This window comes from Neodothiora populina (assembly GCF_041146345.1).
Source record: "Neodothiora populina strain CPC 39397 chromosome Unknown canker_contig_6, whole genome shotgun sequence".
Lineage (NCBI taxonomy): Eukaryota > Fungi > Ascomycota > Dothideomycetes > Dothideales > Dothioraceae > Neodothiora > Neodothiora populina.
Window position 1 is genome coordinate 53,695 of NW_027191414.1, and position 20,547 is coordinate 74,241.

The following is a 20,547-nucleotide window of genomic DNA, read 5'->3' on the forward strand; positions in this document are numbered from 1 at the left end:
TCAAGCACCCTTCGCCAGAGAGGCGGTTGCCACACACACCAGGTCAGCAAGACACCTGGATCTGTGGCAGTGGGGTCTCCAATGCCACTGACGTCTTTGATCTCTTGCAACCGGCTTTACAGCTTCGGTCATCGTATGAGCAGCACTTCTCTCTGTACAGGAAGTAACCACCTCTGATAGGGACAATGGTGAGTGAACTGACTTTCGCGGTGTGGCTTGGTATCGCGCATACGAACTTGGCGGTGGCCTTCCGCCTCCCAAAGATTCGCTTGGCCTCCGCCGTTGGTCGCCCTCCAGGCTTGGCATCTAACCGCAGTCAATGTTTGGGAGGACATTTCACGTGGCATCGCTTACATGCCTGTTGAGGCTCTATGATTGAGTTGTCTTACGGTTGGCATGATTACACAGCCTCCCTGGGCGGTATGGTGATACAAGAGCGAGCACGGGGGCACCATGTTCGACCATTTCTTTCCCAATCTCTCTATCTCTATACCCATCCATTCCAAGAGACGTCCATTCACGAGCCATGGTGGACACTCATAATCAATCCAATGGCCACCTTGAGCCGGGCCTTCCATCAATAACTGTCGAGCAACCCGTGAGTACTAATTTCGTCTTTCAAAGACTTCGCCTAATTCAGAATCAGGATGATGACAGCATCACTCCAAACACTTTCTCCCCGCTCAATACAACGAGAGAGAGGTCATTAAGTAATTTGACCTCGAGTACATACGTGCGAGATCGAGCCATGAGCGGATCAACAGTAGCCCCAAATAGTCCTAACCTCGAACTGCCAAAGTCTTCCGGGAGTTATTCGCTTAATAGCACATCAAGCGCCTGCACGTTAGATCTGATGGAGGATGCCCTCAAACCCGATCCAGGTTCCGAGGAAGACTTCAATGTAACCAACAACAGCTTCGCCTTCTCACCGGGTCAACTCAACAAGTTGTTGAACCCAAAATCACTGCCAGCCTTCGCTGCTCTTGGAGGCCTGACTGGAATTGCAAAGGGTCTCCGTACAGACCTGCGTACTGGTCTAAGCATCGATGAAAACCATCTGTCTGGTACAGTGAGCTTAGAGGAAGCCACAAAGTACACGAGCGATGCTGTCTCCGACGACAAACATCCTTCAGACATCGCTGAGACGGTCCTCCAGTCGGATCCTCAGCCTCATGCTTCCAAGGAAACGTTCAGCGATCGCATCCGGGTATTCAAGCGCAATGTCCTGCCAGAGAAGAAGGCAACCCCGCTGTGGAAACTCATGTGGCAAGCTTACAACGATAAGGTTCTGATCCTGCTCACTTTCGCCGCTATGATCTCTCTGGCCTTGGGACTATACGAGACTTTCCGACCTCGCGAGCCAGGTGAGCCGATGTCTGTCGACTGGATCGAGGGCTGCGCTATTTGTATCGCCATCGTCATCGTTGTTCTTGTCGGATCCGTCAATGACTACCAGAAGGAGCGAGCTTTCGTCAAGCTCAACGCCAAGAAGGAAGATCGTGTTGTCAAGGTCATTCGATCCGGAAAGTCCATCATCCTTTCAGTTCATGATGTACTGGCTGGCGACATCCTCCACTTGGAGCCAGGCGACATGGTCCCTGCCGACGGTATTTTTATTTCTGGACACAACCTGAAGTGCGATGAATCATCAGCTACCGGAGAGTCCGATCAATTGAGGAAAACAGGAGGAGAACAGGTTATGCGATTGATCCAACAAGGGCATTCAAGACACCAAGATCTTGATCCATTCATCATCTCCGGCAGTAAGGTTCTCGAGGGTATCGGTACCTATTTGGTCACCTCTGTTGGTGTCAACTCAAGTTACGGCAAGATCCTCATGGCTATGCGCCAGGACATGCAGCCCACTCCATTGCAAAAGAAGTTGGATGGTTTGGCTGGTGCAATTGCGAAATTGGGCAGTGCTGCAGCAGCACTCCTATTCTTCGTGCTACTTTTCCGTTTCCTTGGTGGTCTGTCGACCAACCCTCGCAGCGGCGCTGAAAAGGCTTCGCAATTCACTGACATCCTGATTGTCGCTATCACTGTCATCGTGGTCGCTGTGCCGGAAGGTTTGCCACTGGCTGTCACTCTCGCCCTTGCGTTCGCTACCACTCGCATGGTGAAACTGAACAATCTTGTTCGAGTATTGAAGTCTTGCGAAACCATGGGCAATGCGACAACAGTATGCTCGGACAAGACTGGTACCCTTACCCAGAACAGAATGACGGTGGTGGCTGGTACTTTTGGAGACGATGCATTTGATGACAAGAACCAGCAAGGCAACGAGCGTCGCTCCACTGCCTACGCCCAAGATCTGTCAGCCGAGCACAAGCGTTTCTTGATTGAAGCAATCGCTATCAACTCCACTGCATTCGAGGGTGACGATAATGGCGTTCCAGGATTTGTTGGCTCCAAGACCGAAACAGCTTTGCTTGCCTTTGCTCGTACTCTGGGTATGGGCTCTCTTGCAGAGGAACGATCCAACGCCCAAGTTATCCAGCTCATGCCTTTCGACTCTGGTCGCAAATGTATGGGTGCCGTCTACCGCCTCGCTGATGGAGACTATCGTTTCCTGGTCAAGGGAGCTTCCGAGATCCTCCTCGGGCGTTCATCATCGGTCTGGATGCCTTCGGGCGATGTGCCAATGGATCAAGCTCACAGAGAACGTCTCGAAAGTGTGATCGATTCCTACGCTCAGCAGTCCCTTCGAACCATTGCGTTGATGAGCAAGGATTTCTCTCAGTGGCCACCAAAGGGGCATGCTAGTCAAGAGGACCCCAACGAGGCTAAGCTTGATTCGCTTCTTGAGGATATGACTTTCAACGGAGTCGTTGGCATTCAGGATCCTATCAGACCTGGTGTCCCTGAAGCCGTCGCTAAATGCCACCACGCAGGCGTCAAAGTCCGCATGGTTACAGGCGACAACGTTACCACCGCCCGGGCTATCGCGACGGACTGCGGCATTTACACTGATGGACTTGTCATGGAGGGACCTGTTTTCCGCACTCTCAGTGAGGCAGATATGAAGGAAGCTCTGCCAAACCTTCAGGTACTTGCCCGATCTTCACCAGAAGACAAGCGCATCCTCGTCACTAGACTGCGAGAAATGGGAGAGATTGTTGCCGTTACTGGAGATGGTACGAACGACGGTCCAGCTCTGAAAGCAGCAGATATCGGTTTTTCCATGGGTATTGCCGGCACTGAAGTCGCTAAGGAAGCGAGCGCGATTATCCTCATGGACGACAATTTCGCATCCATTCTTACAGCTCTGATGTGGGGTCGCGCTGTCAACGACGCCGTTCGCAAGTTCTTGCAGTTCCAGATCACCGTCAACATTACGGCTGTGCTCTTGACCTTCATCTCATCTGTCGCCGATGCAGAGATGGAATCTGTTCTGACTGCCGTACAACTCCTCTGGATCAATCTTATCATGTAAGTCCTGTACGATCACAATTCATCAATCTTGTTACTGACCTTTTTCAGGGACTCTCTGGCAGCTCTTGCTCTCGCAACGGACCCACCGACGGAAGAAATCTTGGATCGCAAGCCAACTCCTCGCAGCGCACCGCTTATCTCTGTTACCATGTGGAAGATGATCATTGGACAAGCAATCTTCCAACTGACGGTAACCCTTATTCTGCACTTCGCCGAGGGACCAGGTTTTCTCGATTATCCCCACGAAGAGCGAAGATCTATCGTGTTCAACACCTTTGTCTGGATGCAGATCTTCAACGAGTTCAACAACCGTAGACTGGACAACAAATTCAACATTTTCACCGGAATCCACCGCAACTGGTTCTTCATCATCGTCAACTGCATCATGGTAGGCTGCCAAGTCGCCATTGCTTTCATCGGTGGCAAGGCCTTCAGCATTGTCCGGATCAACGGTGTGCAATGGGCCATCTGTATCGTTGTCGCCGCACTTTGCTTGCCCTGGGCCGTCTTGGTCAGGTGTTTCCCAGACCCATGGTTCGACGCCACTGCAAGAACTGTTGGCAAGCCGGTTCTGCTTGCCTACAGACCCTGTGCTCGCGCAATGAATAGATTCGGCAGATGGTGCAAGGGCTTGTTCAAGAGAGGACAGAAGAATGAGAGCGCAGAAGAGAGCGCTACCGAATTTGACAACGCCGTTCCTGCTATTGCCATCAATGCAGCGGACCCCGAGAATCGAGTTTAGATGCTGATACCCACGTACGCCCACGCGTATAACGACATGTAGATGTGTTATGTATATATGTAGATAATGAATGTTCCGATACACCTTTAAGATACCTTGGTCTCATCAGACTATATTTGCCGAAATGTGAGTCTTTGTAGGCGTTGTCGTCGATGAAGAGATAATTGAGATGATTCTGTCAAGGTCGGAGACTGCCAAGTCCTGACTGCCGAGGTCTGAGTCCATCAAGGTGAAGCTGTCTTCGTTCAGTCATCCATCTTTCACTATGTTGATACAACCTGATACAATGTCACCAGCTGGAGCGCTGATAGATCGTGCATTCACTAGTCAAATAAAGCTGCGGCTACGTCTAACAGCCTGAGATCAACTCTTCATAGTACAGAGATTACGAGTAGACTCTGACCCGGGAATGGTGTACTATCAAAGATATTGTTAAAGCATATAGAGTTACTGACTAATTATTGTATATCTCGGTTCATTGAACACCACCTGCAAAAAGCATACTATACAGAAACACTCTAAATCACATCCATCCAAGTTCTTCCTATCGATCGTCTGTAGATCGACTAGCCCTCAGTGCTTCTGACTGAGCTCATACATGTGTTCATCAACATCAAAGAACGGCAATTCATTCTTCTCCAATTCATACTGCCTCCCAGCAGTCGATACATCTTCAGTAGCGGACTCCATCTTGCGATCAATGACGATACACCAAGACAGTCCCTGTCGGGTCGCTTCGATGTGGGACAGACCTTCGTGATGGCGCAGGTCCTGTCTTAGGAGCTCTGGACTCGACAGCACAACATCCATAGCAAAACCTCGTGGAGCAAACAAGGCCTCGTTCCATTCCTGCATGACTGCTTCAACACTCTCGTCTAGCAAAAGAGGCTGCCTCGAGCGCTCCTGCATTCTCTTGACCGCTAGCTCGAAACCGGCGATGACTCCTCTACGGATCAAGGGGCCGCGACTGCGGCGACTGCGGCAAGATGTGGCCTGCTGGCCACTTATTGCACCAGCGGCGGCCTGGACATTCAATGATATGGAAGTCCACAGCTGGGGTGTGATTTGGAGCTGCGACAAGTTATTGTGGTATGGGAACGGTTTTCTGATGTCGGTAGAGCTGCTTGTCAGAACGATGGGAAATGTCGTTGGCGAGCTCAGGTCGTTGCCTACCGGCTGGCTCGATGGATCAAGCGTTTGAGTACGGCTCATGGACAAAGAATCATAAGAGGGCAGACCATGTTCTTGGACGGTAGAGATCATCTTCTTGGGCTGAGCTTTGCAACCTCTCTGGGCACGGCGGGAACAGCACATGTTGATGGAGTATGTAAGAGTGTTTGTTGTGAAAGGTATGGTGATGAGATAACTTAAGCTTGATCTTGGGATGGAAGATATGTTGTAGATGTGCAAGATGTGGATGAAGAACAATTCAGACCTTACCGTGGGAAAAGCGCTCGCTCTTTATGTTTGCCTAGTTTCGTAGTCTACGTAGCATTACTTATGTTTTACGTCCGTCTCTTTCGATGGTATGAACCAATTGTATTCGGTAGTATCTTTACCATGTTGTAAAGTCGGTAATTAGAGGGTGCATGCTCCGCTACACACCACACAAGTGAGCAAACTGGGGAAGCGGAGGTAAGGTCGGTACGCACGAGGTGGATTCAGGTAAGGTACGAGATCAGAAGTACAGTATAGTTGTATATTGCGATAGTATTCATACGAGAGAGGTTTTACGGCCGCAGAGTGATTGTGCAAAACTTTGCCAAAATTGCAGTGGACTACCTTGGTGTTCTTGTTCACCTTACCTTAAGCTACCTCAGCTTCTTCTTTACATCACCACTCTTGTCTCCCAGAACCACTGCTGTTTGGAGGTACAGCTAGATAGATTGGGATATCGGAGTCACCATAATCATGTACTTTCGGGAGAAGTATCTATCCGGCTCGACGTAAAGCACCTTACGGCCGCAGGACGAGAGACGCGGATCCTGAGCGGCTTGCCAAGATTAGATGCAAGATGCTGGACATACCTACCTTGCCTTGCCCTTCACATCTGGTAGCTACCGCCCCTAGGATCCATCTCGATAAACCCTGATGTGACGATGCTGCTCCTTCTCCGATGGGTTGCAACGGCTCCGCCGTACGAACTCGTGTCCGAAAGACTACTTATCGGTGCAATTCAGCACTCATGGGCTCTAGTAGGCGATTGATATCGTGCAAATCAACATATTCCAGGATGATTATAAGTATATGGCTCCGAATCCATAAAGATGGGTCCAGAAAGCACAATTTCGAACGTTGAGGAAGATATATACTCATGGAGACTGTGTAAACATTACACCGAAGGCCTCTGTTCAGACCTTGACCCAATACTCACTCATCTCCCTCAGGGTCTCTTTTTAGTCGCGGTTTCACCGTAGCTCAAGTCCAAGTCCAACATGTCAACAGCCTTCGACAAATGCACTGCAGTCAGTGTGGAGTGCCCAGTCGAAGCCACCATCTACGGCTATGCACTCACTCCGGAAGCTGATATCTTCTTCGCCGTCATTCTCGTACTCTGTGGTCTTGTTCGACTGGTCCTGGGTGTGAAGTGCAAGACCTGGACCTTCCTTGTCGCCGTCATTATGGGTTGCCTACTTGAATTTCTGGGTTACATAGGTCGCGTCATGATGCATGACAATGCTTGGACCAGCAGTACCAGTCGGTTCATGCTGCGCATATGACACTGTTGTGCACTTATAGTAGTCGAAGAACAATACAACATAAACTAATTTGTTGTACTCTTTGATACATTGCGGACTCCTCTTGGTGGAACCATTCTGAGTACATTTGTATTGTCCTACCTTAGGCTAGTCCCGAGAACGCGGGGCGGCGGTATCCGACTATCGCATGCTTCCTATTGAACGAGCTTATCGAATTTCACAAGCATTTGACGAGCCTGAGTATGAGATGAGACGATCTAGCTCCTCTTCTGATGGATATATATAAGGCATATCCGTTGACCGATCAGGAGTTCTTTTCCTCTATTAGTAATTTGACGAAGCACGAATCGAAACGATGGCAACCCTGTCCAAAAGCGAGTCCGGGGGACTCAGATTCACCATCCCGACTGTTGACCTCACAGCCTATCTAGACGACTCGGAGTCACACGAGGCTGACAAAATCGTTGCAAAGATCCGTGATGCTTGTAAAGCGAGTGGGTTTTTGCAGATTGTGGGTCACGGTGTTCCATCCTCGCTGCAACATCAGGTGTTTAATGCGGCAAAGAAAGTGTTTGACTTGCCTGATGCCGAGAAGATGCAACTTCGTGGTCAAAATGGACGTGGATATGAAATCTTCGGCGCCCAGATCCTGCAGGTAGGAGCAAGACCTGATTTTCGAGAGGTAAGGATTAATTGTAGCTGACTGTCTTTTTGCTGATTGATCATGTCCACTCTTTCATGCCACGGACTTGAGATACATGCACCATGTTTCACTGGCACCATGTTTATGATGTCTCATGTGTCGTTTGATCAGTTCCATGAGGTGATATTGGACCATCAATAACTCTGACTCGTAGGGATACTCGATAGGTCCAGATTGGTCACACCTCTGTCCACCATATCGAGACTTTCAGCACCCCAACATCTGGCCGCCAGCACATCTCATTTCTGAAGCAGACTTCAAGCACCCTTTGCTCGACTATCACAAAAGGCTTTCGGCTTTGTGTGGCACGCTCATGACAATCCTCGGACGAGGTCTGCTAAATGTCGACACTAGTGTGTTTACAAAGTTCTCTGAGGATCCATTGGCTACGTCGAAGTTGATACACTATCCTCCTCACCCTGTAGCTGGTGACTCGTTGCAGTTTGGTGCAGGCGCTCATTCAGACTTCGGAGCCATCACTCTACTGTTACAAGACCAGAGCGCAGGCCTTCAAGTCCTGAACCGTTCGACAGGTAAATGGATCAACGTGCCACCCAACAAAGATGCATACGTGGTCAACGTCGGCGACATGTTGGACAGATGGACGAAGGGTGAATACAAGAGCAATCTGCATCGCGTGATCAATGCGAGCGGCACAGATAGATATTCGATACCTTTCTTCTATGACGGCAACTTGGATTGTGTGATCAAGCCCTTGGACGGATCTAATGGAGAACATTATACGGTCGAGGAGTACATGCAGTCGAGGTATGCGGCCACTTACAAAAACTAATGACCACCAAGTAAGAGGCAGAGAAGGCGCGATATTGGCACACTCTTTTCTAGCGCTCGTATAGAACATAACATCCGTCTCGAGTGTGACCTAGCTTTCGCTGTACTCAAGTGGTCAAATGTCCTAGCTAGCGCCATGGCTGTCGCTTGCGGCCTTCTTCTTCGTAGCTCTTTTCACTTCCTTTCGCAGCTTCCGGATCTCAACTTCAAGCCTTCGCATCTCGTGCGCGGTGGTGACTGCTTCACCAATGGGTCCTTCCACAGCAGAGATGAAGGAGCCCTGTGCCTGTCGCAATTGGTAAGGAACAAGGATACCGTACCAATGTAGTGGATTCGGTGGTTGTTTAGGTGGCTTCTTGCCATTGGCAGTATCGGTGGACTTTTCATCTCCTTCTACTTTCGATTCATCCTTCTCGTCGCTTTCAGGAAGGTGACGCGGCGACGCTGGTGGAGTCGCCAACTGAGCCTCTCCCACCTTTTCATGCACAACTTTCTCGTCCGTATCCTGCGATACAGGCTCTTGGAGTAAGCCTATAGTGAATACACGTGGGCTTTTGTCGTTTGGCACTAGTCCTCGCGTGGCCTGCATTCGCTCATCGTAGTAGTCCTGGCCATAACGGATCTTGCTCGGAGATTTGAAGCTGGCTTGCGCAAGAGAGAAGAACCCCTGATGACGGAATGAGAATCTTGATTAAGATATCAATGCTATATATGTAAAACATACAGAGGACAGATGTTTCTGTATTTGCTTCTGCGCTTGATCGTACTGGTCCAGCAACTTCAGATGCTCCGCCCATAGCGAATCGAGCTTGTCCTTCAAGTCGCTCAGATTCAGTGTATCTGCAGCGGCAATCACATCTTGCTCTATCTCTGCGGCCATGTTGAGAACAGACTTTCGAGACTCCACTCTGGTAGAGCTGGTCTCAGCGGTCCTTCTCTGAGTGATATCGCCCTGTACTATACACTTTTGTTGTGAGCCTCAGCGATTGTACATCATGGTGAATAATGGCTTGGCGCTTATCTTGGCATGGATGCGGAGAGCGGAAGACAATCATGTCACCTCCGAGGGCTATCCTTGTGCTGTTATAACATCGCGCATTAAAGTCACTATTTCATCGATACTGCCATTGACCTGGCGGCAAGCCCCAAACTCAGATGGCGCTCGTGGGAAAACGAGTGATTCATCTTCGAGGGCCGGCGCTGCTGCGTCCTGTCAGGCCGTCGACTTTCGCGCCTTCCCATTCCGTCAATCAACCTCGACTCTTTACACAAAATCACCCGCTCCTGCTACTTACGAGAACATCGTCGCCCCGTCCGCAATTACCCTATCTGTCACAACCATCACGACCATCTGCTTTGCCTCGAGGTCCCGCTTTCCAACGACAGATTGCTCGTCTTCTGACAACTGCCAATCGAAGCCATGTCAAACAACAGGTTTGGCTAGCTACGAAATGGACGGTGGTAGGATGGACGATGGTGCTCCTGCTCGCCATGGCCTGGTCTGGCTGGCAGCATGAACTAGTAGAAAGAGACCATCCAACTCCCGCAGAATGGAGTTATGTTACTCGTACCGCATTCCGCAATGCTCAGGCCAAGCTTGATCCGGAGTTTGACGGTTCTGGTATAACAGATTGGGGTGTTGTCGGTTCAGAGTTTAGACGATGCCTCGAGAGACTTGAAGATCCGAAACGCGACGGCAAGGACTTGGTAGTCGTCGGTTCTGCCACTGGAGATGGCGAGCCGCTGAGCGTCATAGGAATCAGTACTTCGGCATATGACATTTCGGCAAAGTCATATCCATGGCGTGCCGGATACTTTGAGGTCATCATGGGCTGTGCACGAGCAGCTGAGTTTTTGGATGGCATGGTCCGAGACAAGACCCGGAGAATGGTCTTCCCCAGGGATGTTGTTATAGGACCATCGAACCCCGAGCCAAGACCTGTCCCTCCTGGCGCACCAGCTGCTCCGTTAGAGGAGAACTGCGATAGACCATATGCTGCTCCTGAGACATTCTACCTAAAAGTTCTAACTGGGCAAGGCTTTTCGACCAAGCACAGAATCGATGCTGCTCTAGCCTACGCCAACTGGCTGGAAGTCAAGGGATTGCAAGAAACCGCCGAGGAAACATATAGATGGGCCATTGATATTGCTGCTTCAGCAGTACCCGGTGGCAAATCGGTCATCAACAGCAAGTCAGGCATTGTCAACCTCCAGCCGGCGGATTCAAGCATATCCACAACGCCATTACCCTCGACGAATATCTTACACGCTGCCACTGCACTAGCGACTCATCACGCCCGGACTGGCAATGTCACCTCCGCATTGCCGATATATCTGTCTGTTCTCCGTGCCCGCCATTCCGCACCTGTCGACACTAGTATATTTGCCTCTATGCAGCCTGCCAAGAAGGATTTCGATCCGCATGCCGGTACCGACTATGCCCGCGCATGGTCAGTGTTCACGGGCATTATTCGCACCTCTGACTATCCCGCTGAGCCGGAGACGGGCGATGACGCTTTCCTTCGCTCTCCGTCAACCGACCAGGATTGCGCCGAGGCAGAACTGATGCTATACATTGGCGAGATTCTCTTTGCCACTTCTTCGTCACGCTCTCCGGAAGAAGGCCTTGGCTGGACTAAGCAAGCCGTCACAATCGCCGAGCAAGCCGTCGCGCAACGAGAGCTGACATCTAGCCAGAGAGAATCCTGCAGGACTTGCCTCGAGACAGGTGTTAACAATTGGGGCATCATGGTCAGCAAGCTTCTGCGCGACGAGAAAGAGAAGAAGGCGAAATCCGTTCTCCCGTCTTCTTCCAACAGCTGGACTGGATGGTTCGGTGGAAGCAAGGGTCATACTGAAAATGCAGAGAGCAAGTGGGAGGAAGAGGCCAAGACTGTCGAAGAACTCAGGGTGAAGCTCGTCAATGAGGGCATCAGTAGAAAGCTGGCTTCTGCAAGAGGTGCACCTGGCAGTGTCTGGGTAATATGATGAAAGATGTCCGAGAAAATCAGAATCAGAGTGATACCGCGCAAAGACGCGGATACGCCATTAAAGAAAGAATGGCCTCAGGAAAGTGTCCTGCAAAGACACCGCCATTCCTCGATAAATGCATTCAAAGCAGGCAGCGGTGAAGATTGCTGTCCGCTATCGCGTGCAAGGAGGAAAGCGACAAGGAGCAGACCAGCTCAGGAAGACGTCGGTCAATAACCATCGCAACTTTCGCGAGCACTGCTCATCCATGTCTGGAATGCAACGTGTGCCGCATGTAATTGATGGGCACCGCGCTACAGATGAAAACAGCTTCAGCATGACAAGGTATTCGAAAAGTGTCCTATCAATGTGCTTCTGTCAAGTCATCGTTACCACTGTCAGGAACCGAGAAGAGGACAAAAATATATGTCACAATCTACAGACTACAACGAGCCGGATACGGCACAACGTCAGAAGTACTTCATTAGCATTTCTATATATCGAGCCAGTGTTATCGATATCTTGTACATAAAACATCAAATGTATTGTTGTCGGCAGATTGCCATGTGAAACCCATTCTACACAAGCGCTCATGCGCCGTCCACGGTTGACTGCAACTGCCGGTCGGGCACCACATGAATTTCTCACGAATGCGCGTCGAGTCACCTCAACAAGATCTTCTCGTCCGCGAAACTTGTTATCTATATTATTTAGCTCCTACTCACCAACATTCCAACTCACACCAATTGGTTCGCATGCCTGGAGAATAAGTGGTCCTTGGTCAAGCCTCCCCACCAGCCACGTGAAGTCAAACCCCCACGGGTGCCCCTCCTACGTCAGATTGCATCAAATATGCCGCATGGCGTCGAAGTCTACCGTTGCCTTCGCAGCCAGATCAAGGCACAACACAGTCTAGGCCACGAATGAGCGTGGAGCTGGGCAGGGCAGGGCAGAGACAGGGACGACAGAGAGGGTGAGGTGGGTTTACGGGCGGCAACGTAGCTGGTGTTGTGTCATTAGTCGGGTCCTGAGAAGTTGTTCTCTTTGTTTTGTTCTCTTTCGATCTTCACTGTATTCCATTTCTGTAGAGTGCATTCTAATCTACATATAATATCCTTATCTCAAGGACACCGCAATCATGGGAGCCGAAGAGCCTACACCTGAAAACTACACCCTCTTCCAAGGGTTCGAATGGAACAGCCCTGCTGATGGAAAACACTACAAGCGTCTGCGAGACGCTCTACCAGGTCTCAAGCAGATTGGTATCAGCAACATCTGGCTACCTCCTGGCTGCAAGGCCTCCAGCACGAATGTACTGCGCCCTTTTCTTCCACTGGCCTCATTTGCTTCCTTTGGTCTGACTGTTTTGTTCACAGGGCAATGGCTACGACATCTACGACCTCTACGATCTCGGCGAGTTCGATCAGAAGGGTGCCGTGAGGACCAAGTGGGGAACCAAGGACGAATTGCTTGCTCTTTCTCATGACGCCAAAGATAAGGGAATTGGTCTGTACTGGGATGCGGTATATATCACTACCACTCCCTTGAAAATCGATTAAAGATGCTGATGTTGGCGCCAAGGTCCTCAACCACAAGGCAGCGGCCGATAAGAGGGAAAAAGTCAAGGTCATCGAGGTAGACAGCAATGGTAGGAAAAGGTTGTAGTCACTACGAACAGAGCGGATCTGACAAGACCAATTAGACCGTAACAAGGAAGTCTCTGACGTGCAAGAGATCGAAGCCTGGCTTGGCTTCGACTTTGCCGGTCGCGGCGACAAATACTCGAAACAGAAATATCATTGGTATCATTTCTCCGGCACCGACTACGACGCCAAGAACGACCGCAATGCCATCTTCAAAATCCAGGGCGAGGACAAGAAAGGATGGAGTGAAAGCGTGTCGGACGAGCAGGGTAACGGTGATTTCCTGATGTTTGCTGACCTCAGCTACGACCACCCTGAGGTTGAGGAAGATGTCAAGAACTGGGGAGTGTGGATAACGAAAGAAGTCGGTCTTCGCGGCTTCCGTCTGGACGCGGTTCAGCATTTCTCGGAGCGCTTCACCCGTGAATGGGTCGATCTGCTGAATGAGCAATGCGGCGAGCTCTTCTATGTCGGAGAGTACTGGTCTGGCAATGTCGACGAGCTGACCAAGTGGCTTGGCGAGATGCCCGAGAGGTTCAGTCTCTACGACGCACCGCTGCTCAACAACTTCTCCTCGCTCAGCCATCAAGAAGCAGCCGACCTGCGCAAGGTCTTCGACAAGACTCTCGTCAAGTCCATGCCCGTCAACGCCGTGACGCTTGTCCAGAACCACGACACGCAAAAGGGCCAGACAGTCGAGACTCCCGTCGAGGGATTCTTCAAGCCTTTGGCGTACTCGCTCATTCTCCTCCGCTTCGACGGCTACCCTTGCATCTTCTTCGGTGATCTTTACGGCACCAAGGGCGACCAGGCCGAGCCTGCCTCATGCGGAGACAAACTCGCCGACATGGCTTTGGCACGCAAGCTCTACGCGTACGGCGAGCAAAACGACTACTGGGACGATGCCAACTGCATTGGTTTCGTGCGTCGCGGAACCCACGACAGACCCGACGGTCTAGCATGTATCATGTCGAACACTGGTCCTGGCCACATCAAGATGCATGTCGGAGGCGAGCACAAGGGTGAGGTGTGGACTGACGTTCTCGGATGGGAGCAGACCGAAGTCACCATCGACGACGAGGGCAACGGAGATTTCTGCTGTCCCGGCACCAGCGTGGCTATCTTCGTCAAGAAGGACGCTGAGGGCAGGGATCAATTTCCTGTCAACTTCGACAGTGACATTTACAAGGACATGAAAGACGAATAGAGTTTCTGATATGAGTATTTATATAGACTAGCGTTTCTTTCTGGAAGGGAATAGAAGTTGATAGATCCGAGTCAAGGCTGTAGATCTCATAGATAGCGAATAACAAATCGCAACACAACATCTGTCGTTGCCGTGTGCTCGATTTCCTGACAAGATCCAATTTGACCAGCCAAGCCCGCATCAACGCCCGAAATAACAGCAACAATGTAACAAATTCATGATATAATAACAGTTCATAAAGCCACGCGCGGCGGCGCAGCAAACATCCACTAATTCTAATAGGAGTATCTGAAATGAGGGTTCTCGAAATCAGTCATGTCCACCATGACTTCGTCAGCCTCTGGCGGGGGCAGGCCCAGGGCGTCTCTTTGCTTGTTACGGCGGATCAACAAGAACCTCAGCAGGAACGACAGAGCGATCTGTCCAGAGGCACATGCGATGCCGACTTGACAGCCGGTTCGGTAGATGGGTGCCTCTTCCGCGAGGTAGGCGTGCGGGCCGATGATGTTGCCTGCGCAGTACGCCAGGAAGACGAACGCGGTCGCAGTGACTCGCTTCGTGTATCCACCGACGTTAGTGGCGGGCAACTGAAGAGCGAGAACGAGAGAGGCGACGAATGACCCCATCTAATGCACGACGATCGGTTAGTTTTCTGGTTCAGTTGGTCGATGTGACGACGGCAAGCACTTACAAAGTAGTATGAGACCAAGAGTCCGTTCTTGTTGTGGCGGGGCAGCTTCCACATCATGATGCATCCGATGAGGGTGGGAAGGAGGTAGAACGCCATGACGTAGGTTCTGATATTCTTGAATTTGGAGGCAATGTATGGACCTCCAAAGACGAAGAAGACCTGAAAGGCGCCGGATGGGATGCCCAGCGCGGTGGTCCTGAGGGCATCGCCACCAGCGAGTCCCTTGACGATCAGCTTGCCGAAGTTTGCGAAGCCGCCGTTGAAGACCTCGTTGAGCAGGACGAAAAGGAAGAGGATCCAGATTTGCGGGTCGCAGAAGGCTTCCTTGACCTGGGACATCTTGATTTTCTTGTTGTACACTCCGGTCCTGTTTGTTTGACTACGGGCGATGAGCAACGCCTTGTCATCTGCGGTGTAGCGCTTGGCGGTCATGATGTTGTTGGGAAGGAAGATCATGAGGACGACGCCCCACACGATGGTGACACCGCCGCAGAGGATGAAGATGGCACGCCAGACAGGGAAGGTTTTCATTTGACCGACGGCATAGAAGAGAATGCCACCGACCATGCTACCAACACCGTTGAAGCAGTAGAAGATACCCGCTCTGGACGGCTGCTCCTTGCGAGTGTACCACATACCTGCAGAAGATCAGTATGAGAGCGTTGGGTAACAAATCAGCCAGCTCGCCACTTACCAACGATCATCATGAAGCAGGGTGTGATCAGAGACTCGAAGCACCCAAGGATGAAACGGCATACCGCCAACCCAGCAAAGCTGGAACAGGCAGCAGTCAACATCAACACAGATCCCCAAGCAAGAACGAAACTGCTGACAACAGTTCCGGTCGGCCAATGCTGGGCCGCGTAGCTAGCCGGCCATTCCGAGACGAGATAACCGAAATAAAAGATACTCGCGAGCCAGCTGTATTGACTCGAGGTTGTGCTGGTGCTGGTGAACAGATCGAAGACGGCGGCATAGCTTATAGCCTGCTTGTCGATGTATTGTAGTAAATAGGTGCCGCAGAGTAGCGGCATTAACATCCAGTCGACTCGTCGGACGAGTCGTTTGTTGGCTTCCTGATCGTCGAGGAGTTCTTTGAGATATGCGGGGGTGAAGTTGTTGTCTCGTAGGAAGATCTCGGCCTCGTCAAGTTCTTGTGCTTGAACGACCTCGCCCTCCTTGAGGTCCATGACTTCGCCAGAGATGGGTTGTATGTGCTTTTCGTCGCTCACATCTGGACGATAGTTCTTCTCATCGGACGTGTGCTGAGATGCCATGGTCCTCCGAGTCGAGTCAAAGCAATGATAAATGATGACGGAGAATGAATGATATGAGACAATCGAGAAAGCCTACTGTCACAGTATTTACGCAAGCAAGATAGATGACTTCGCAGAGAAACGATGTCTATACCCCCAGTGGTACAGGTATATATGCATCAGACTTATCACAAAGGCATAGTAAGCCACCCCAGAGATACCGAAGACCGCAGATAAGAGTTAAAGGCAGAGAGGGCGTGCTAACGATCATGGCACCTGCACTATCATGATCGCAAAGGTGACTTGAGACGCCAAGTCAATAGGAAAGGGGACGTTGATAGTGTCCAAATAGCATTTTGTCACTGTGAACTGGACATGATCGTTTGGAACCGCTGGGGCCGGCCCACCAAAACGGGGAAAAATACGTCTCAGACCCAGTGATTCCGTGGTTCATCCGGAACATCATGGCATCCTGCCTATCTCGAATCCTTGCACAGCCGAACTTGGCATTGTGCCTATCTGGCTCTACGGCTGACGGTGATTGAAGTATGGCCGACCTGGGGACAGAGTTATCGAGGGGGAGATCTTGCTCGGTTTTCGACGACCTTGGGTAAGAGACGTCGTATCACAGGGACGTCGTGACACCGATCCACCTGAGGCATGTGGATCACGCCCGCCGGCCCTATGGCCGCGCAGGCTCGAAAACAGTATGCCTCGTAAATACGCCCTCTTTGCCGTCAGCAAATCCAGGTAGGGATACTCGTGGTAACTCGTGCGAGTGAAGACCAGTAAGATGAGAAGTCTGCCACGGAGTTTATCTTGGTTACTTGTGCTGCCGGTTTTGGTGGCGGCACTGTTGAATTATCCATCTCTGCAAATATCTCTACAGCGACTTTTGCCAGCATGGACAAGTCTTGGTGCAGTTGGAGCGCCCACAGTAGCATTGCAGCAGGGTAATTTCGTCGGCACCGTCCTGAACGATGGCTATGCGCATTCAGTCGAGGGTTTCATCGGCATACCCTATGCACTTCCTCCCGTGGGTGAACTCAGATTCGCAAACCCGGTACCTGTCACACCATCAAACCAGACGTTCCAGGCAACTGCCTTTGGTCCGAGGTAATAATGTCTAGCTGAAACAAAGCAGAGCTCGATTGACACATGCCACAGATGTCCTGGTAAACAGCTGCGCCCCAAGCCTGGCGACCTCCCCGAGAGCGAGGACTGCTTGACTGTCAATGTCTTCCGTCCGGTGGGAGCCTCATCAGATAAGAAGCTGCCAGTTGGACTCTATATCCATGGTGGTGCTTTCAACCGTGGCACTGCAAAGATGCACGATAGCGCGTCTATGGTTGGCTGGTCTGACGAACCATTTATTGTTGTGTCCTTCAACTATCGCCTCGGCGCTTTGGGCTTCCTCAACTCGGCTTTGACAGCCGAGGAGGGTCTTCTTAACGTTGGTCTCAAAGACCAGATCTTGATGATGGAATGGGTGCAGGACAACATTGGCGCCTTTGGTGGTGATGCCAATGACGTGACTATCTTTGGCTTGTCTGCTGGAGCACATTCCGTAAGTGTTACTCTAGATAATTTTTATCCATCAATGCTAATCCTAAGCAAGATCGGCCACCATGTAGCCAACATCAACTCGAAAAAGACTCTTTTCCACAAGGCTGTGATCGAATCTGGTGGTATCACATCCCGCGCTGTGCATCCATACGACTCCAAACTACACGAGACGCAGTTCCGCGAGCTTGCGGCCGAGGTAGCGTGTGAGAGCAAGTCTGACTCGGAGATCCTGGCATGTCTGCGCGATGCTTCTTACGAAGCTATTACCGATGGTCAAGGAGCTGTCTTCGCAAAGTACAACCCATCCGTCAGATGGGCATGGCAACCCGTCATTGACGGCGACATTATCTCACGCAGGCCCACTGATGCATGGACGTCTGGAAAATGGAACAAGGTCCCGATCCTGACGGGCTTCAATCACAACGAAGGCACTATGTATGTCCCCAAGGACATGTCCGAGTCCGACGAATTCGAGGACTTTTTCGCCACTCTGCTGCCGCAAATGTCCAAAGAGCACGTCAAGCAATTGGCCGCTCTCTACCCCGACCCTGCTACCGATGCCAGCTCGCAATACGTCGAGACTCGTCCCGCAGCCTTGGGCCCTCAGTACAAGCGTGTAGAAGCTGCATACGGGCACTACGCCTATGTCTGCCCTGTCCGTCAAACAGCAGTCTACGCTAGCACCGCCCCGGAGGACCCTCCGGTCTTCCTCTACCACTGGGCACAAAACAGAAGTGTCATCGCTGGAGCTAACCACGCGGATCAAATGTGGTACGAGACCATGGATGTGGACGTGCGAGGTGCTTCGCCCACGCAGGAGGAAATCGCAGGATACTTTCACGGCTACATCAGCTCGTTCATCATCAGTGGCGACCCGAACGCTGTCAAGGGGAGGTACGGCGACAGGCCTGAGTGGAAGTCTTATGCCGATGGTGGCAAGACGATGCAGTTCGGTATGGGCAACGATGAGCCGGCAGGAGGCAGCAGTATCGGCGTCAAGGCGCAGCTGGTCAAGGACGACTGGGCTGCGGAAGAGTGCAAGTTCTGGTGGGAGCAGTCGTTTTCGCCTGAAGATTAGATGAGATGAGATGATAGACTCACTATAGATGTAACGTGGAGTCACGATCATGTGCGATGACAAATAATTTACTTGTTACTATCCCTTTTCTCTGTTGTGGTGGCGTGCCTGATTTGAAAAGCCGTGATCGCATGAGCCTGAACCTCCTAATTGTCCTACACGAAAGCACGAAGCATGTATCAATCAATACGTCCATTAAAAGCCGATGTCGCGATGACTAAAAATGGAGAACAAATATGTTCCACTTGACGTCCGTCGAACGGCAACTCCTTTTCATTCTAACAAAACTTACGTACACACACACCGCTATTCGACGATGCTAACCGCAGCCTCGAGATTTTTCAACGACGCCAGTAAGTAATGCAGCAACGGATATAGGCACCATATATCGAACCACAGTCGAGACTAGTAGCAGAAACAAGACTGACAATTCGAAAAGCCGGTCTCGAAAAGACCTTGCGACTAGTGCAATGCTACTCTCAAGTCGCGGCGGCGTTGGCTGTGACAGCGAGTGATGCGGCTCCATGGATTCAAGCCCGCTCGCATTTCGTAGTCGGTGAGTCGACAGATATGTCTATCTTCATTGCCATGAAAACGAAAGCGAAGCCACTCTCTTATCTCATCTCTTTCCTTTCCTCTGTCTTTGCTATTCAATGAGTACACGCACAAGACAAAACCCATCGAGGGCGGAGGTGGAGTCCTGCGCGGACGGCGCCACTGCGTGGAGCCTTCTGTTCTCTCTGTCTATACTGAATACAGTATCTCTTATGAGAACAGCAAAAAGAAGGCGAGTGACTAATTATGCGCACCGAAAGCACGACGATTCTTCCGCATGACGAAATGGATAGACGCGTGGAACGCAGCGCTGCAGCACCTCTCCTCTACGGGAACGAAAACAAGCAGCGACAGTAGCATCCGCACACTGCTGCAGCTGATCAAGTTCTCGTGTCTGGGAATGTACATGTTTCTCGAAATGTTCACGATCGTGAGTTCTTCTTTCTCTTTTCGAGCCTCAGCATGGGTAGTAAAGCGGGAGGCTCGACAGAAAATAAAAACATGGCTGAAGAGGAAACAGACAGACGCAATGAAAGTGACGTCCACAACCTGGGGCCCACGAGTGCTCGACGAGTCTCTGAAGTTCTGGTTCTACGCCATCGCGGCCTCCTTGCTCCTTTCTCTGCTCGATCTATGGTCTGCTGTCTTCTCGTCAACGACTGCATTTAGTCCCTCGGCTACACAGTCCGAAAAGCAGAAAGACGGCTTGTCAAACGACAGTAAATCGAAAGCCAAAAACGAAAAGCCTGACGCTACTACTCCTGCTTCTGTTAGTCTGTCGAAAAGACAAATCTACAAGAAGCTCTTCACGGACGGGTGCGACATTTTGATTCCAGGCTCGCACACGGGATGGATCCCGGCTGATGCGCTGACTGTGGGCGTCACTGGGGTTCTGGCCACGCTTGTTTCTATGGCGGATGTTTGGGCGAGGGTCAATGGTGGATCCTGACATAGGTTTCCCTTTGCTGTGAGGTTGAGGAGACATATAGACTAGAGGAAGGAACGGAAAAATAAAAGTGCAAGGCTTAATCGGGGAGTAGTCTATCACATTACCCTCGTCCTTGGGTTGGGTCTTTTCTAACATGTGCGATTCTTTTTTGCTCGCGGGTGGAGAATTGATGGAAATGGAAGCATTCATAACGGCGCAAACATGCTTTGGCTTGATACCATCGTCTATCCAATCAGGTTCTCGACAAAGCTGCTGCTCGTC

At 51.0% G+C, this 20,547-nt stretch overlaps 8 protein-coding genes across 10 annotated transcripts; 6 read left to right on the top strand and 2 right to left on the bottom strand.

Annotated features, from left to right (window-relative positions):
- Nucleotides 1–526: 526 nt before the first annotated feature.
- On the top strand, nucleotides 527–4,177 carry AAFC00_005672 (uncharacterized protein; the record flags this gene model as incomplete). Of its 2 annotated transcripts, XM_069345487.1 has the most annotated exons (3): nucleotides 527–598; nucleotides 647–3,432; nucleotides 3,484–4,177. In XM_069345487.1, 3 exons carry the CDS (start codon nucleotides 527–529, stop codon nucleotides 4,175–4,177), a joined length of 3,552 nt encoding a protein of 1,183 aa, XP_069197690.1. The 2 variants fall into 2 exon arrangements, with proteins under 2 accessions (XP_069197690.1, XP_069197691.1); XM_069345488.1 differs by lacking the exon at nucleotides 527–598 and having other exon boundaries at nucleotides 749–3,432.
- Nucleotides 4,178–6,612: 2,435 nt separating this feature from the next.
- AAFC00_005673 (uncharacterized protein) lies at nucleotides 6,613–6,897 on the top strand (the record flags this gene model as incomplete). Its single annotated transcript, XM_069348262.1, has 1 exon — nucleotides 6,613–6,897. The coding sequence occupies one exon, from the start codon at nucleotides 6,613–6,615 to the stop codon at nucleotides 6,895–6,897; it is 285 nt and encodes a 94-aa protein (XP_069197692.1).
- A 334-nt stretch (nucleotides 6,898–7,231) lies between these two features.
- Nucleotides 7,232–8,372, top strand: AAFC00_005674 (uncharacterized protein; the record flags this gene model as incomplete). The annotated part of the gene is made up of 2 exons (XM_069345491.1): nucleotides 7,232–7,558; nucleotides 7,734–8,372. 2 exons carry the CDS (start codon nucleotides 7,232–7,234, stop codon nucleotides 8,370–8,372), a joined length of 966 nt encoding a protein of 321 aa, XP_069197693.1.
- Nucleotides 8,373–8,495: 123 nt separating this feature from the next.
- AAFC00_005675 (uncharacterized protein) lies at nucleotides 8,496–9,251 on the bottom strand (the record flags this gene model as incomplete). The annotated part of the gene is made up of 2 exons (XM_069345492.1): nucleotides 8,496–9,038; nucleotides 9,096–9,251. 2 exons carry the CDS (start codon nucleotides 9,249–9,251, stop codon nucleotides 8,496–8,498), a joined length of 699 nt encoding a protein of 232 aa, XP_069197694.1.
- Nucleotides 9,252–12,479: 3,228 nt separating this feature from the next.
- AAFC00_005676 (uncharacterized protein) lies at nucleotides 12,480–14,191 on the top strand (the record flags this gene model as incomplete). The annotated part of the gene is made up of 4 exons (XM_069345493.1): nucleotides 12,480–12,653; nucleotides 12,718–12,864; nucleotides 12,923–12,989; nucleotides 13,044–14,191. The coding sequence occupies 4 exons, from the start codon at nucleotides 12,480–12,482 to the stop codon at nucleotides 14,189–14,191; spliced, it is 1,536 nt and encodes a 511-aa protein (XP_069197695.1).
- Nucleotides 14,192–14,466: 275 nt separating this feature from the next.
- On the bottom strand, nucleotides 14,467–16,159 carry AAFC00_005677 (uncharacterized protein; the record flags this gene model as incomplete). 2 transcript variants are annotated; one of them, XM_069345495.1, is made up of 3 exons in its annotated part: nucleotides 14,467–14,817; nucleotides 14,883–15,520; nucleotides 15,577–16,159. In XM_069345495.1, 3 exons carry the CDS (start codon nucleotides 16,157–16,159, stop codon nucleotides 14,467–14,469), a joined length of 1,572 nt encoding a protein of 523 aa, XP_069197697.1. The 2 variants fall into 2 exon arrangements, with proteins under 2 accessions (XP_069197697.1, XP_069197696.1); XM_069345494.1 differs by having other exon boundaries at nucleotides 15,577–16,072.
- Nucleotides 16,160–16,931: 772 nt separating this feature from the next.
- Nucleotides 16,932–18,782, top strand: AAFC00_005678 (uncharacterized protein; the record flags this gene model as incomplete). The annotated part of the gene is made up of 3 exons (XM_069345496.1): nucleotides 16,932–17,254; nucleotides 17,306–17,705; nucleotides 17,757–18,782. 3 exons carry the CDS (start codon nucleotides 16,932–16,934, stop codon nucleotides 18,780–18,782), a joined length of 1,749 nt encoding a protein of 582 aa, XP_069197698.1.
- A 316-nt stretch (nucleotides 18,783–19,098) lies between these two features.
- AAFC00_005679 (uncharacterized protein) lies at nucleotides 19,099–20,286 on the top strand (the record flags this gene model as incomplete). Its single annotated transcript, XM_069345497.1, has 4 exons — nucleotides 19,099–19,135; nucleotides 19,222–19,338; nucleotides 19,598–19,767; nucleotides 19,858–20,286. The coding sequence occupies 4 exons, from the start codon at nucleotides 19,099–19,101 to the stop codon at nucleotides 20,284–20,286; spliced, it is 753 nt and encodes a 250-aa protein (XP_069197699.1).
- Between the last annotated feature and the right edge of the window lie 261 nt (nucleotides 20,287–20,547).